The sequence below is a fragment of the Vicugna pacos genome, chromosome 35 (assembly GCF_048564905.1).
Source record: "Vicugna pacos chromosome 35, VicPac4, whole genome shotgun sequence".
NCBI lineage: Eukaryota > Metazoa > Chordata > Mammalia > Artiodactyla > Camelidae > Vicugna > Vicugna pacos.
Window position 1 is genome coordinate 13,154,450 of NC_133021.1, and position 17,302 is coordinate 13,171,751.

Below are 17,302 nucleotides of genomic sequence, written 5' to 3' on the forward strand. Positions count from 1 at the left end.
AATAAAAGCAAGGGGCTGGGCTAACGGTGGTCTCAGTCGGTCCTGGCTCTACTTTTCTGTGCTCCAGTCACTCACTGTAGGATCTAGTGATGTTACGGAAAGAAAAGAAAGGTGGACGTTTCTACTTGAACTTGACAACAGAAGTATGATGTCAGTTAATTTGGTTATTTTTCTTTCATGCTGGTGGACTCCAGGTTTCCCTTTGTCTTTAAGATCTGAACTGTGTATAAAAAAAAAAACCAGTATTGTGCACTTAAAGTTTTGTTAGAAGCATAGATTTCATGCTAAGTGTTCTTACCTCTCTGCAAAACACACACACACACACACACACACACACACAGACCCAAGGAAATCTGTGGAGGTGGTGGGTGTTTATTACCTTGAAAACGGTGATGACATCAGAGGCGTTTGCACATGTCCAAACTTGTCAAGTTTTATGTAGTAAACATGCAGTTTCCTTCTGTATCTGTTATACCTCAATCAAGTTATTAAACAAGAAGAGATATGGACTATACGCATTTTGAAATCTGTATATATATATATATAGGATTTTTTTTTCAAAAACCAAAGAGAGGCATGTATATCCTTTTAAGACCATGTTCTTAGATCATGATTAAATATTTGGGGGCAGAACTAAAGGACAGAAGCGTTTTAAACTTGGATTCTCTGACAGTGCTGACCAGTAGAAGTTTCTGCAGCGACTGAAGTGCTCTGGGTCTGCTCTGACACTGTGGTGGCCAACGTGGATACTTGGAGTATTGAGTGCATGAAAGAAATGTGGCAAGTGCAACTGGGGCATTGCATTTTTGAATTTTACTTAATTGTAATTTAAAGAGTCCCAGTCCCATTATAACATTTTCTTCAATAAAGCCTTGCTTCTGGTTCTGAAGTAGAGTTTACAAAGAAAAATGCATTTGGTTATCAAATAACCTTACTCCATCGATTGACAGATTTGCAAAAAGCTGGGGACCGGTCCATTCCTTAATTTCTCATGAAGACTTAACGATGAAGGCCCAAAAGCAATTGTGCAGACCCAGGACCACTGGGTCCCTTCTGGCTAAGAGCTGTAAGAAGGGTATCGGGGAGCATTTGGGTCCAAGTAATTCGGAGAAGGTATTCTCTGGGTGTTTGAGATTCTGGGGAACATCTCAGAAAAGAAAGACCCACCATCTTTTTAGGGAGAGATCATAGAAAAATTGTCATTAAAGTGCCAAACTTATCTTCCTTGTTGGTTTTTCTTTCAGGAGCTGATTGATGTTGACAGTGAAGTAGTGTTTGAATTAGCCTCCTATATTTTACAGGTGAGTCTTGCCCCCCTTCCTCCGTGTGTCCCAGGGCCATACACGGAAGAGGAATGAGACTTACATATGACAGTTGCTGTATCTACTCGCTCTGGGTCTCCTAAATTATTTTTAGCCAGAGGCAGGAAAAAGCTATTGGGAAAGCTGACACCACAGCAGTAAACTGGGTCTTCTGGTATTCTGAAAATTTAAGACAGCATCTCTCTGCAAAGGAAAAAGGTATGTATAACCTGAGATTGGGGGAAACTGAGATCAGTGACCCCCTTTCTTCAGGTCACTGGAGAAAGCCAAGCAGAAAGCAAGAATTAATTACCAGGAGACTCATTCCATGCCCCCTGGAAGGACAAGGAAAAGACCTTTAGCTTACACGGAAAGAGGAAAAAGACCTTTAGCTTACAGAATATTAGCAACAGAGGCAAGGTTAGAAACACTGGCAAGATGAACTGAAACGATGTCATTAATTTATTCCTTCAGCAAAGATTTATTGAGCAACTACTATGTTCCAGGCATTATGCTTGATTTATTACAGATTCCATGCCCCCTGCCTCTTAAAGTCTTTAGTCTAATCGAGAAATAGCCCACAATACAAGACCAAAAAACAAGAAACACAAGACGTAGGCACATAGACATTGCTGCCCAGACACTCGTTCAGGTTCAGAATCTTTAAACTGGAAAAAGTTAGACCAGGGCTTGGAAGTGGAAACTTCCATTTTGTCATTATGAACTACTTTCTTTGGATATAACTTTCTAAAGTTAGAGTGTCTCATTTTCAAGCGGTGAATACACGCATCCTTCCCTAATTGTATTCCTGTAGCAGATAGGACGAAACAGCAGTAAGTTGGACTGCTTTGGTGGAGGAGTTGTCGTGATGGTACAGTGTATTTTAAAGTCTGTTACACTGGATCAGAATGTGTCACTGATGTGCAATTTTCTTCTTCTACAGGAGGCAAAGGGAGATTTTTCTAGGTGAGTTTACAAAATGTTTTTGGCTTAAAAATGTACTCTGTTGTGTCTCTATTAAAAGAAACTATTCCATCTATTCTTGCTAGAGGGCAATTTATTAATATTATGTGTTAGTGATGAAATTCAGTTCCCAACTTATCAAAGCATAGCCATAACAGGAGGGCAGTCTGTACCAAACGAAAAGCCTAGGCTTTATACAAGGCTGGGATCAGAACTCACTGTCACACGTGGTCACTGGATTGAGGTGCGTCAGGCTGCCTGGTGTCTTCCTGGAGCCTTGAATCACCGCTATGGTGTGAACATGGCTGCAGATAATCCTGTGGACGTGAACATCTTTTTTTTTTCCCCGCTGATTTAGTCCCCAACCCTTAAGGGACAAAATCCTAGCCCACAGGGAGGTACCTTTAATGAAAATGTTACAGCATCAATATTCCTCTTCTGCTCTCCTTTCTTTTCTGCATGTTACGTTAGGGAGAGGAGAAAAACAAGACAACCACCAGGAAATCCATGCACTGCTTTAATTAATAGCCCTGTAGACCCACAAAGTTCAGTCTGATCATTCATTTCATTAAGCACGACCTGTCTCTCCAGATCATTACTAGGACCTCCAACAGAGTAGGGCGCTATCACCATCCACCAACAGGACTGTCTGCTCGAAGGCAGACGTCATTCCTGGGCTGCTGTTGTGTTGAGCTCCCCTGAGGGACGTCCAGAATAGCCTATTCTGGTCTAGATGGTCTTGCTGGTCCCATCAAGGTCTAGAGGCATGAAGGACGAAACCACGTGCACAAGAAAACAGCTTCAGGATGTAGGATTCTGGCCTATCAATAGGAAATGAGCAAAACTGGTATGAGAAAGAAACACAGATCGTCGCTCTGCTCCATGAAGGAACTGGGGTGTTTTCTCATGCTTTGGGGGATCTGACCTGTAAACGCAGCCTAAGCCGCTTCACCTGCCATCCACCTCTGCTTGTCCGGCTTTCTCAAGTTCGTGCTGACTGCTTTTTCAGGACTCAGCTGCCGTTTCTTTGCTCCCTGGGCATTTCTAAGGCTTTCTAACATAGCCGGAGGTCTCTGTTCTCATTCCAGTATCTCAGCAAAAGCAAAATCTTCTCTGGCAATCTACAAGGGTCAGCAGACGTTTTCTGTAAAGGGCCAGACAGTAAATACTTGGGTTCTGCCAGCTACCCAGTAACGCTGGTTTTCTAAGTACAGAAGCAATAAGTAAGAGAGTGTGTGTGTCAGCGCAGCTATAGACAGTAAGTGAACGCATGTGTCGATGTTCCAATAAAACTTTATTTATAGACTCGGAAATTTGAATTTCATGTGCATTTTCAAGTGCCACAAAATATTCTTCTTTTGATTTTATTTTTTCCCCTACCATTTAAGAGATTTTTTTCTTAACTTTTTTTCTTTTCCCCAACCATTCCTAGCTCACAGGCTACATAAAAACAAGCAGCAGGCTGGATTGGGCCAGTGGGTTGCAGTGGGCTGACCCCTGATTCTAAAATGTAGTCCCTCCAGTGGAGGAGGGTATAGCTCAGTGGTAGAGCACATGCTTAGCATGCACGAGGTCCTGGGTTCAATCCCCAGTACCTCTATTAAATAAATAAATAAATAAATAAATAACCTAATCACCTACCCCCCCAATTTTTTTTAATCTGTAAAATGTAGCTCAGTTTGATTATTTGCTTAAGGAGACCTCTAAGCCCCTTTAATTGAGGTTTCCCAAGCTCTTGCTATGAAATGAGGGAGGTTTTGTTGTTGTTGTTTGATGGGGGTTTATTTATAGCCTTAGCAGGAGACCTTACACTGTAGATGGCCAGTAACCATTGACCAAATTGGTTGAGTGCAACATTTTCAGGATTTAGAAACTACAATTTGTTATGTTTTCTCTTGGTTAGTGTTTTATGCCCTTCACTTGGTGTTGGAATTTGGGGCTTTTGATAAGTGCAAGTTCATACCTACTTCCAGGGTCTCTGGAGTCCCATGAAAAATGGCTTAACGGCCCCAGATCCAGTGGATTTCATTGCCGGGGCTACTTATTCTGAAGATACTCCCTCGCTCCACCCCCTTTTCTTTGGCCAGCTGTGAACTCTGCTGTAAATGTTAGTTATTTTTTGAGAGTGCCCTGACAGGATAGAATGTGATCTGGGAACAGCAGATCAAGGGAACGTGGGGCCACCGGGACGGCCAGCGGGGAGGGGAGGAAACGCAGGCCTGGCCTCCGGTAATTCACGGCCCCCTAGTGAGCTTGTGGAATGCCAGCTTGTTGGCTGCAGAGAAACAAAGGTTCCTGGTTTGACCTCATTTGTCAAAGTGCCCCCTCGGAGTTTGTTTGTCACGGCAGCTGTCTGGGGAGAGAAATGGCTGTCAGGGGAGGGAGAGGTCAGATACCTTATCCAAAAGGTCAGTGTATCTCCCAGTGTAAAGCTGCCATCACGGAAGGTGGGATTCCCCAAAAAACACCTGTTCTCTGTGCAAACACCCATTCTCGCTCGAGTGTCCTGGAGTTTGGAAATAAGAGAAGTAATCCTGAATTCTCTGATTGTTCCTCTCCCCACCTATATCCAGGAAAGTCCCCCAAACGCTGAAGCTGGCCACATTAGGCATTTTCGATGCCCATTCTCAGAAGTTAGTATTAAAGATATTTTTGCTCTATTGATAATTAATGGCAGACTCTACATCCTTAGTGATATTGAACTGAATGGCTTTGGCTTATACACAAACCCTGTAAACAGAATACATTTTCCCAAACAACATAAAAAGTAAGGCATTGGCTTAGAATGCACAGAGCACTGGGGAAACCTTTTATCTAGCCTATGGTCCAGGACTTAATTCTGAGATCTTCTGGAGTCTAGAGGATCAAATAACCTTTTAAATTAACGGTTGCACACAAAAGGCAACCAAGTAACTGTTTCATAGCCTGAGGATCCTGAGTCCACTCCCTCCTAAAAGGCTGTTTTGCCCAGGATGCTAGTGTCCTGTATGTTTACATTTCAGTGAACATACACAGATTACATTTATGTGGATTGAGTATTGAAGGTCTACAAGATACTGAATACTACATTCATGGCGAAACTTATGGTGAAAAAGAATATGAAAATGAATATATGTATGTTCACGTGTGACTGAAGCATTGTGCTGTACACCAGAAACTGACACATTGTAAACTGACTATACTTCAATAAAAGTATAAAAAATAAAATAAAATTTAAAAAATCTACAATTACGGGACCAGGTTCCTTGATGTGTAAGAGGAACAGGGGTCTTTTTACAGAAGGGAGAAGTCGAAAGTGCTGATACAGCTGAAGGGAAAGAGAACTGTGTAAGGACCGCCCAGAGCTGTAATGAGTCCTGCTCGTGAAACTCACAAGTTGTTCAGTTTCTTCTTTTGGACTCTTTTTTGCTCAGCAGACCCCTGAAGGCTTGTTCTTACATAACTCCCTTTTCTTTCCAGTTAACAGAAATGCTCACTTCCTTGTCTTTTTTGAACTTGACAGTGAAATCTGGGGTTCTGTGTTGCTGAAAGAAAAGGAGGGGGAGCTGTAGATGGGTGGGAAGTGTTGTCCGTGGCAGGAAGAAATAGATGTTACCCGTGTTCAGAGCCTAGCGTGTGGTAGACAGATATGTAAGCTATCGTTAAAGGTTGAGGAAATAATCTGACCTAAAAATAATATTTTCTCCCTCGTAGTATTTTCCTTAGCACGGCATGCAGTAATCACACTTCACTTCCTGGTACATATATATGTAAAAAAAAAATGCAAGTCCATCAACAGTCGGGAAGTCACTAGAGCTGGCATTTCTGTTTAAAAACAATTGAACAGCCTAAGAACTGTGAACCCTGGCAGCTATGTAGGCAAATATTAGGTTGAGAAGGGTCAATATAGTTTTAAAAACATGAAGTTCTCCTTTGATAATCACTTCTGAGCATTCATCAACTGACACCCCATCTATGATTTATACATACTTTATTCATCACAAACTCTGCAGTGGTTTAAGTGCCAAGCACTGACTTTCCTTATTAAAAAAAAATTTTTTTTAAACATTGGGTTACTCTATAGAGAAAAATAATGTTCTCTTCTTCAAAAAGGTCAGTGCAGGGAACACCTCATTTAATCAACTGAACAGGACATTCAAATTGTATAGTTACATTTTAATTTCATTTCATGGAAGGCTTCTTGCTACACTGTACTAAGGAACATATTACTTAGGACAACTTGATTTTCTGCTTTTTTCCCTAAAGGGACCTTAAGGGAAAAACCTAGTGGCCGATCTCCAGACCCTGATTTTGAGAATTGCCTCACTTTTTAATTTCTGTCTGCCCTTCTGAAAGCGTGCCCCCAAAAAAGAAGGAAAAATATCATTTTAAACAACATTTTACCAAATTGGTGAATTGATTAAAAATACTGTATGCTGAACTGCACAAATACATTCCCAAATCACACTACCTTTGATATAAAAAAATCATCCATACATTAACAGGAACTAGTAAAAGAAAAAAAGTCTGCTACATAGAATTTTTTGGCAACAAGATTTATTGAAACCAGATCGGTAAAGCTCAGTTACGCTGCGGCATCTGTTGGGACCTAGAAGCTCTTTGTTATAGGGCACCAGATTTACTGATGCTAATTATCAAGACAGGGTTCTCCTAGCATGAGACTTATTAGGACCAACAAGCAAACAGCACCTGAAAAAAGGCTTATATTAAGGAAATCCCAGGTAAAAATCTTCAAGTTATATTTTGCTTACCTGTCGAGCCCAGCTCATCATGTACTTTAGAGCTGTTGGAAGGCTGCCCTCTGTTTGTAGGCTTTCTGTTCTAAAGAAACACAGCCACCAAAGTAAAAGAGGCCAAGCTGTGCCTGGATACTGAGGGCTCAGCTTATACGACATCTGTGCAAAGTTAAAGCTGGTCCCAATGAAAGAATATCTGCTTATCCGAGTTCTGTGTTTGGTGAGCGTGTTACTGCGACCCTGATTTATCAACCTGCAGGTTTCTAATTCTACTTCTTAATAATAATAATAATAATACTTTTAGAACTAGAGCAATGTGTTACTCCATCAGTAGAAATAAACAACAGTCCTTCATTAACAAGGGAAATTGATATTTACCTCCATTTTAGAAGAGGAGTTGGAGTATTTATCTGTCCTGAAAAATTCCTTTCAACTTCCACAGACTGCCTGTTTTTGGGTCTCTAGAAGAGCAGTTCGAAGCAAAAAAAAAAAGTAAAGACTTTTTAATATTTTATCTTCTGTAAACCATGGGACCATGTGTTCACCAGTCTGGAAAGATAAGATGAAATTTCTATAAAAAGAAAAAAAAATACCCTCTTGATTTTTTTTTTTTGTTCTTTGTTTGAAATCTGTTCTGCCTTTTTAAAGAGCATTTGTGAATTAATGTAAATGAAACTTGGCTTACTGGTATCTGAAAATTCTAGGTTTGTAGGGTTTTGGTTTTGTTTTTGTCAGACTAGACCATGCCTTTTAGGCAGTCGTAGGTTAAAGGAAGAATTTTAGAAGGTCAACAGGAAAAGAAGACAAAGGGCTGGGTTTTTTATAAAAGACTTTTTGAGTAACATAAACATTTGTATAGATGGCTATCTTTAAAAAGATGACATTATTTTGTTGCCCAGCTAAGAGACAGCATTGGAAGTTGATTAATCTCAGGCAACTGTCTGTAAATCACAATTCTGAGTCTCTTAATATCATTGCTTTGCACTTACATAAGTGGTTTTACTACTGCAAGTCAAAGTGAGCTCAGTTTTAAATCATTGTTAGAGCATTTGATCATTTAGGGTATATTTTCCTACAGTGTTTTAATTGGCCTCTTGAAAGAAAACAGCTGGTACTGATCATAGAGAAAGAAGCAGATTTGCTGAGACTTTTAGATAATTAGTGAAAAATACTCAGACAGTTGTGTTTGGAATGGTCCACGTTGGGAATACAACTTATATAACCTAATAGTGTCTTTAATACCCCACCTTGCAAGTTTCCCCATTGGAAACTTCCTAAAAAAAAAAAAAAAGACATCTGTTAAGATGAATACACGTCAGCCCAAAGAGGAGTTTTTGCGGGAAGAATTTAAATGTATGTAATTCTCATATAATATTTTATCAGAAAAAAAAGAGGGATGTGTGATATTTTCCCGTGACTTATAAAGGACTTTGAGGGAGAAACAGCTGGAATCTTTCACGCCAGCAAGACCCCTTGAAAGGAACAGAGTCTGAAACTCTGAAACAAGATGTTCAAATGGAAAAGTTATCAATTGTTACAGAAAGCTTTGTTTTAGGCACAAGAGTCCATTTGACTGAGCTTTTCAAGAATGTAAGTCACAGGTCCTAAGCATAGAGAAGTGTTCAGGTAAGGGATTTTTGCGGGATGATAGTCTTCAAACCCTGTGGGGAGTGTTTGGCTATAAAGTAAAGGAGGACATTTTGTGTTGTGACAGCTTGTCTTTTTTGCTGGGCATTTACTTACTATCAGTGTCATATTTTGAGCTGAGCTTTATAATAGCAAAAAGGTTCATGGCCATGACGGGATGTCAGTTTTTCAGAACTAAGATTCTGACTCAAAAGAATCATGTTGTCGAAAATTAACCACTTGCTGCTTCTTGAGCTCTTTGAGTAAAATTACTGTCTCAAATGGCAGGCTTATGAAAAATTTTACACTTGTTTTGAATTTTATAAGTTTACAGCTATGTTAGAGACTCACCAAACTTTTCAGGTCATCCTGAGAAACCAAGGTCGCTAACCAAGAAAGAAAGCTTTGTTGTGATCTTTATTTAGAGAAATTAGCCATTAGCATTGGAATTAAAGGCACATCATTCAGAAGTGTTTGTAATTTTGCACCTGTGTACAGGCAGCAGATTAGTGTGGTAGATTTACCCATGAAACACATCCAGATTCCATGCTGGAGAAGCTTCGGAAGGACCCCATGTGCCTCCGTGGTGTCTGCAGATGGTCCCACAATGACATCTGGGACCCCAACCCCCAGTGCTATGAGCCCCCCACACCCCTGAAAGAGAGCATGTGAGGGGGAGGAGGTAGGCGAGTATTCTCATTTTCTTTGCTATAACCTGAAACTTAACTTGGTTTGCAATAAATAAATTAATTTAATTAATTAATTAATAATAAAGAAAGAAAGGGAAGGAGAGAAATTGCTTCCTGCGTGGTTATTAAAGATCCGCAGAGAAGAGGAAATCTACAGCTCCCCTTACTTATCTGTCATAAGTTTTCTAGGTGTCCTGTGTCGTCGAGTACAGAGCCACAGCGCACCTCTGAAACTTCGGGATCGCAGTGTTTCCAAGCACAGAACTTGGCGGGGTGGTTCAGGGTGTTGCGTGACCCCCATGGCAGTGTCTGGAATCTGGTCGGTTTGTGCTTCTGGCGTAGTCACACCAAGCGGAAGAGAGGGAGGAAGGGCCAGCATTAGGTTTGCCACCAAGTTGGTTAGAAGGCTTCACTTCTTAGAGATTTTCGGATTTTGGAACTGTGGATGTTGAGGACCTGGGATAGTCTTTCTGACTCATAAAAAGTTCTCTCCCTTGAGAACTTGACTGTCATGATCCACCCACGAAACATGGCGGAGTTAGCAGGAGACTCACGTCGTGTTCCGGCTTCTGAGTTTCGTGGTTATCCTTCCGTTACATGGTATCACTTTCTGGCTTCAGTGCTTCATTGCTTTCCCACCCGGGCACTTCAAAACCACCGGTTTCAGGAAGAATTCTTCCACACAAGGCCAGTTCTATTTGCCCCAGGTGTGCCCTGCAAATTATGTCATATCTCATTTGACCCGGGGGGGAAATCTTCTGGAACAATATTTCCTCATTTTTGAAAGGAAAACAAGCACCTTGTGGATTTTGCCAATCCTTCTGGCACATTTAATGTTTGCTTTCTTCACTTTATGGTATCTTGGTTAAATTTGTTGTTGCTGTGTTTTTGTGGCAAACCCCCTATTTGACGTATTGCTAGAAATCTTGGTTTTCCACAGTGGGTCATTCAGACTTCACATGTGTTTTTGAGCAGTGCGGGCAGGAGGAGGGAGGCCCATCATCTCAAACCCCTCCAAATCAAAGACCACACACAGCACTGAGAGACCACTCTTTTGCTGGCAACATTAGTAACTACCTAAAAGTTTTGAATACAATCTGGTTAATATTAAAAATAAGAGGACTTCAATTTTATTCTGTTTTTCTGTTGTTGTTTTGGGGGTGGGGGAGGTAGTTAGGTTTATTTATTTTTTTAATGGAGGTGCTGGGGATTGAACCCACGCTGGAGGTGGTGGGACCACGTGCTCTACCACTGAGCTATATCCTCCCCTCACCCCGTCTCAGTTTAGCAAGTGACTTTCAAAGAGACCTTTTTTCCTCCTAAAAATGAAACATGACCGCTGTTTGGAACAATGAACTGTTCAGGGTATTTTAAAAGTTGGCGTTTATCAGGTGCCGTGAACTCTGTGGGAAACATCCACGTAGAAGACCTCGCGAGAGGAAGCTGGGGACTTCTAGCACATTCTTTAGGTTTTAGCTTCCCAAGTCTCTGGAGAGAGAATGAGCATTAAGACAGCCTCGTGGTTTGCAGCCAGAATTTGGCCAGATTGTTGGACAGGCTGGCCGCCTCATAAGTTATTACAGATGTTTACAGACAGCAGAAAGGCAAATAAAACAGTTCCACCTAGTTGTCCTCTGGGAAGGTTTAAGAGCCGTGGATCCCTTCCAGAAGGTAATGGGTTTGGACGGGCTTCATGCCTTGGTGATTTCTTGCTGTGTTTGTTTGTGTCACCTTGCCCTGGGGGAGTGCCAGAAAACCCACCGAGCTCCAGCCAGGAAGTCAGGCCTGGGATTGTCAGCAGGGACTCTTGTTTGCCAACAAACGAGTGTGTAGTGGGTAAGACAAGCCCTTCCTCCCGTAGTTCCTTCCTTCCCCAAATATTCTTTAAATGTGTTGAGTGAAAGGAAACCCAGACCCGAGCTTCTGCTTAATTGCCTTTCCCACAGTTGCATCCAATAAAAGTTCAACCCATAAAAGTGCCTTTTGATACTGAAGGTGCCACCCTCGGCACTGGTGAGTCAGGGAATGGAATCCCTGTTGTCAGGGAGCTTAGCGTTAATAAACAGGGCAGGTGAGATCCTGAAACTCATCCCTGTGGGCTCCTGGGTGTTTGGGGAACTGAGTATTTCTTTAAACTCTACCTCCATAGTGTGCGAGTGTAAATTCCACACTCTGCTTGGAAATTGAATTTTCCTAAACGCGAGGAGGCTACCTGCTTGAGAAGTTTCAGTGGCTGACCCTTGCCTCCTGGCTAAACTTGAAGTCCACCAGCCTGGCATGGAAGGTCCTCAAAATCCTATGCCTAACCAGCTCTGTATTCGGCCCGATTGGCCCTGACATACCACCCACTCTAGCTGATCTTCTCGGCACACGGTACCTGGCCTCCATACTCTGCTGTATCCACGGGGAAGAAAAATGAGATTCCTGTCCTTTTCTCCATGCAGGTTCTGCCCCAAAGCCAGCTTTTACACCAGAGCCTACCAGGTCCTTCCTTTCCTCCAAACTTTTTAGTTTGTTGTTTGAATCGATGTGATCCAACACTTCCCACATGGTCAGTTATCTTTTTATTTGCACCTCTCACCCGCCACACTGAATTGTGAGCACATTTTGAATGAGGATTAACGCTTATCCTTTCTTTTTTTTAATCTCCTGTAGTACTGCCCTAGAGCAGGGGTTCCATAAATACCTTCAACTGAATCGATTTTTTTAGGTTGAAGTGTATTTGATTTACAATGTTGTGTTAGTTTCTGGTGCACAGCATAGTGATTCAGTTATACATCTATATTCTTTTTCATTATAGGTTATTACAAGCTATTGAATATAGTTCTGTGTGCCATGTAGTAGGACCTTGTTGTTTATCTGGTTTTTATATAGTAGTTTGACTTATGATTAATCAATAAATCCTTGCCACTTAGGCGCTAACAGTTCGAGTGCTTGGGTTTATTGATTTTAACAGTTACAAGCTGAGCATTTCTTTCCGGTTGGTTGTTCAAAGCCAAGATTCACAAACTTCACCGTCACTGTTTCTTAGACCACTGGAAAAATGCCCTTTCTGGGAGCGGCTGTCACATCCTCATGCTTCGTTGTCACCACGTGCATGAGCTTAAAGCGTGGAAATGGTTTTGCCCAGTGGCACTGGGCACCCCAGCGAGGGCTACTGATTCCATGGCCATATGGCCATAGGCAGTGTTTCTGGCTCGGGGGGCGGGAGGCATGGAAGGCACAGAAAGGCACACGACTGTGGTGGTCCTTCCTTCCTTCTTTCCTTCCTTCCTTTCTTCCTTCCTTCCTTTCTTCTTTCCGTCCTTCCTTCCTTTCTTCATATTTACCTACTGAGCTCCTGTCTCATTTCTTTTTAGGTGCTTCTGCCCAAGGTCCGGGTGGTCACTATTTCCCTTGTTCTGTATGCACAGCACAGAAGCTGCCACCACGGCCTAGGTTAGAACTGTGTCAGGAGGCAGGCTCCACGGGGTGACCTCGGCCCCCATCAGGGCTGTGAGGCACTTCAGTGGACCAGAACAGGGAAACACCTCCACACGCCAGACCCATCCCGAGTGGATGCTATAACTGCCTCTGGAGGTAGACAGTGGGGGCCGACACCCAGATGTCCTGTCCCAGCGGGGATGCGGGTCTGCTGAGTGTCCAGAGAGGCATCAAGCCTCTAAAGACCCCCGGTTGTAACTAGAGGAGTTCAAAGTGTCTCCCTAACCTGAGAATCTCTGGTCCAGGGACTAGAGGCATAAAACCTCCTGCTAGTGCCAGACAATCCACCGCACGCTTTCCAAGTCATTTCTGGATCTTGTCAAAAGCAAATGTTATTTCTTTGTCATATCTTGGACAAGAGTTTCCAACGTGTCACCAATCCAAACAAAGGAAGCTGGCCTGTGGGTCAGTGAGGGAAACAGCTGAGCAGAAAACCGTCAGGCTGTCCATTCTTAGAGCCCACGACGGGGCCCGTGGGAGCTTCCTCGGGTCCCCCGCTCCCGCGGCCCTGGGACCCTCATCCATACCCCTCTCCGCGTGCAGGGCTTGAGAAGGACCCTGCTCTGCCCTGCCCTCTGCACCGGGGGCAAAGGGAAGGCTGCTGGGCTCTGCATGCTGTGTCCTTCAGCGTCTCTGTTAAGCACATGAGTACAGAAGAAACAGCACTTTTCACTAAAGGGTGCAGATGCACGGTGTGTGGACCAGGCGGCTTGGCCCGGTCGCATCACTCGGCACGGTGGTCTTCTCCGAGGCTGAGTGTGTTTCTGCCGTTCTCTCTGTCTGCCCCTCTCTTCCAGCAACGAAGTGGTGAGGACTGACTTGAAGAAGCTACCAGCACTTCCCACGCAGGCCCTGAAGGAGCACCCCTCCCTAGCCTACTGGTAAGCCCCTCTCTCCCCTGCACATCCCAGGTGCCCCCATTCCCACCCCAGGAGGGAGCCCCTTCCAGGGATGTGGGGCTCTGGGCCACTATCCACCCTCCCAGCCGCCAGCGAGTCAGCCTGAACCCCAGTCGGAGAGCAAATCCAAACTGTGTTAGGTGCCTTGAGTCTTCATGAAATCGTTTTCTGCATTTATTTCAATGATGCGGAATGTGTGAGACCTCTTTTTCCAATTTTCTTCCTTTAAGAAAAAAGTTCTAAAATTTCGCTCTGGATGCTTTGCCTTCTCAGAGATCCTTTCATGTGCTGCTCGAGTTTCATTCTGGAAGCCCCATCATTTGATGACAGGATGTGTGGGGGTTTTGAGATGTGGGAGGACGACAGGTTTTTTTTTTTTTTCCTTTGCAGAAGAGATTGATTGTTTTATTTTCCCACAATGTTTCATATCTTCTGATTTAGCTGGCTGTGTAACATTACACCATAGTTCATCTGTTGGCCCCTAAATTACTGACTCTGAAATGTTTCGGGCATTTGAACGCGGTTCCCAGATTGTGGTTTGAGTCACAACTGAGCGGGGCTTGCCTTGCTGGGTAGTGTGTTGAAATACTGCTGGGCTGGCGAGCTCCGACCGCTGTCCTTTGAAAGCACAGTGTGGCTTCCCTAATCGTCCTTCTGACTCTTGAACAGAAAGCACTGAAGCTGCTTTTATTTTAAAAAATAATAATGAAACGAAACAAAGATCGCAGAACAAGCCCATCCTGTTGAATTACCACATGTGATTCTTTCAAGCTGTCCTGTAATGCGCCTTATGAAATGTACAGTTTACCAAGATTTCATCTTGTCTGGACACCTTTCCAGTCGGCAAACTAGTTGTTCAGTTATCTGGGTGGCTTTAAGGGATTTTTTTTTTGGCTGGGGCGGGGTGTGTCTCGCTGCAGAGGGCATTAGCAGGATGAAACTGCAGTCCATAAACCATTTCTCCCCAAGAGACCAAGTGATGGGGCAGCTGGACGGGAAGGGAAGGAGGCGAAGCCTGGGGCTGAGAGCTCCCTGCAGCGTGCTGGCACCTCCGATTTCGTCTCTCTGAACTGTTTTGTTGCCATCCTTTTTTTTTTTTTCAGTAACATAGTTGTCAATAACCACTTGCTTTAGATCATTGTAATTTTCCCTCAGAGAACAAAATCGGTTTAACGTACAGACTGTACATGCGTCTGTTTCCAAACTTCCAGCCTGGCAGTCTGCACGTACACATGCCCACAGGTGGCACTCCTGTCCCCTTGTCCGTGGAACCCGATTGCCCTCTCCCCAGTTCCTTATGCCTGCTGGGCTTCACCTTTTGTATCCTCCGCACTGCTCACTGTCAGGAAACCAGTGGTGAAGGAGCTGGAGATGGAAGGCGATACCTCGAGAAAGTGGTGGTTCCTACAAGGCGGAAGTGTATTTGCCTGCGGGGGGCTGCAGGGTTAATGGGTTGTCTGGAGTCAGAGATGCTTAATCCACCCCTCAATTATCGCATTTATTGGTTTCCACATCTTTTTTACACGCTGTGCTCATTCAGTGCAATGAACTCCTTCTTTCCTCTCTCCTCTTTCTCTCTCTGGATTTTCTTCTGTTACCTCTGCGGTCTGCTCTGTGCACACACAGTATCACTCATACAGAAACTCCTTCCTCCAGGCTTTTCCTTGCTCTTCGATGAATACAAACATCTTCCTCCTCATCCACCTCTGTAGCCGTCTTGCCAGACCACCCCTCCATCTCTGTGACCCGGCCAGCGCTTTCCCTGGGCCTCGTTTGGTCACTGTCTAAGTGCCCTGGAAGGATGGCAGGACTGAGGGAGGGTTGTGTTTGAAGCAGATGCCCTCAGGCTCCACAGCTCAGCTCATAGACAAACAAACCAGTAGCCTAAACTATCCTGATAATGCGTTGCTTAAAAAAAAAACAAGTGCAAACACACATATCCACAGATGCAGTGGACAACCTTCGTGCCAAAATAAGCCAAAGGGAGCCCATCCACACCAGTCAGGGAAGGCGTTACAGCCTAGCGAGCAGAGCAGCGGGCTTTAGCGTCCCAGCCAAGACTCCGAACTGTGGGGTAACCACAGCCCAGGAAGCTTGCGTGACTTCTCTGCTGCCTCGATCTCCCATCTGTAAAATGGGACTAAGCAGACCAGCCAGATTCAGACTGTGATTAGGAGAGGAAATAGAAAGGCACATAATGCAATTAGAACATAGTGGAAGGTGCCTAACAGTGCTGAGTAATTGTGCGATGGTCCCTTCTGCTCCTTCGCCACAGGCGTTCAGCAAGCTAGGACTTCTCACCCCACGTGGCTTCCTATCGGGGAAGCATCGGAGGAACAACGCCCCCGGGTCGCAGAGCGAGGCGGCATCGGGGCCCGACCTGGGTTCTCTTGAGCTCCTTTCCCGCAAATGCTGGACCACTCACATCCCCTGCACAGGATGTGAGGGGACATCTTCCTTTACTCTGAAATCTCGGGCCCCTGCAGGCTTACGGCTCCTCTGAGACAGGGAACCCTCCGGCCATCACCTTGTTTCCCCTTACACACCTGGCACCTTCCAGGCTCCTTGTCTGCGACATGATTGACTTTCATGGCCCAAGCCAGCCCAGGGCTGGGGCACAGTCAGCCTTGGTCGCTTGTCTGTTTCCTTCACGTCACACCATGTCCTCCAAATGAGGTTGTGGGGTTCCATCTCCTCTGGCTTGTGGGTTTCTAGTAGTAATTCCGTTGAGTCCCTGCCCTAGATATGGGGTGGCTGGTGCACAGGAGTCATCCGTACACCCCAGGGGAGGGGCAGGGGGAGGGGATCTCAGGCAGCCCGGTGGGTGTTGTCACACGCTGGGCCCATGGTGTTTCCACTAGGGCAAAAGAAACAGGAAAAGCGAAGAAGGAGGTAGATACTGTGGCCTCACAGAGGGTCTCAGACAGTAGGAGAAACCAAGGGAGGGAGGGTGGCCAGTCCCTGCAGCTGTCAGGTAGGGCGAGACCCCCAGGGTCGGGCCAGTTCGTTGATAAACAGCTGAAAACAGCTGCTCGCTGGTGTTTTCTGACATTCGCTGGTGTTGGTCCTGAGCCTTGCTGGTGTTCCCAGCTCCAGCACGTGTTGAATTCCATCTTCCCACTTCAGCCCAGGGACTGGGGGACCCACTCCCCAGAGCTGCAGAGGAAGCAGGCTGCAGAGTGGCTTGACCCCGGATGTAGGAGTCGACCTCACCAAATGCCAGATCACGGTCCAGCCCAGCTGTTGATTCAGTGGGCGGCGGAGGGCGGTGGGGGTGGGCGCTGGAAGGGTAACCCTGGACTGTCCTGACCCGACTCTGAAGGTCTGGTGAGTCTGGCGGTGACCCCACAGAGGACACTTCTAGAGAATTCTTGGTCAGGAGAGGGCTCTGTCCCACTCAGCATAGAACCCTCATGGCATGTGGGAGCCAAGGAGAGATATGGCTGTATCTGCCCCTTTCTGAGCACAGGGGGCCCAGACTCCATGGAAATGACTCTCAGCCAGAGAGGCCCCCGGTTGCTGGTCATTCCCCATTCGGGGCATCAGTGAGGACTTGTGAAGGGCCCATCTTACGTGCATCAAATTTCAGAACACACAAACCAAGA

General features: G+C 44.8%; 1 protein-coding gene across 9 annotated transcripts in view; it reads left to right on the plus strand.

Annotated features, from left to right (window-relative positions):
• FRMD4A (FERM domain containing 4A) overlaps window positions 1-17,302 on the plus strand; it is a 441,493-nt gene that overhangs the window by 340,677 nt on the left and 83,514 nt on the right. For all 9 annotated transcript variants that reach the window (XM_072955338.1, XM_072955337.1, XM_072955343.1 and 6 more), the window contains exons 6-8: window positions 1,245-1,301; window positions 2,245-2,267; window positions 13,596-13,679. In XM_072955338.1, the coding sequence (XP_072811439.1) occupies window positions 1,245-1,301; window positions 2,245-2,267; window positions 13,596-13,679 (164 nt within the window). The remainder of the gene's footprint in view (window positions 1-1,244; window positions 1,302-2,244; window positions 2,268-13,595; window positions 13,680-17,302) is intronic.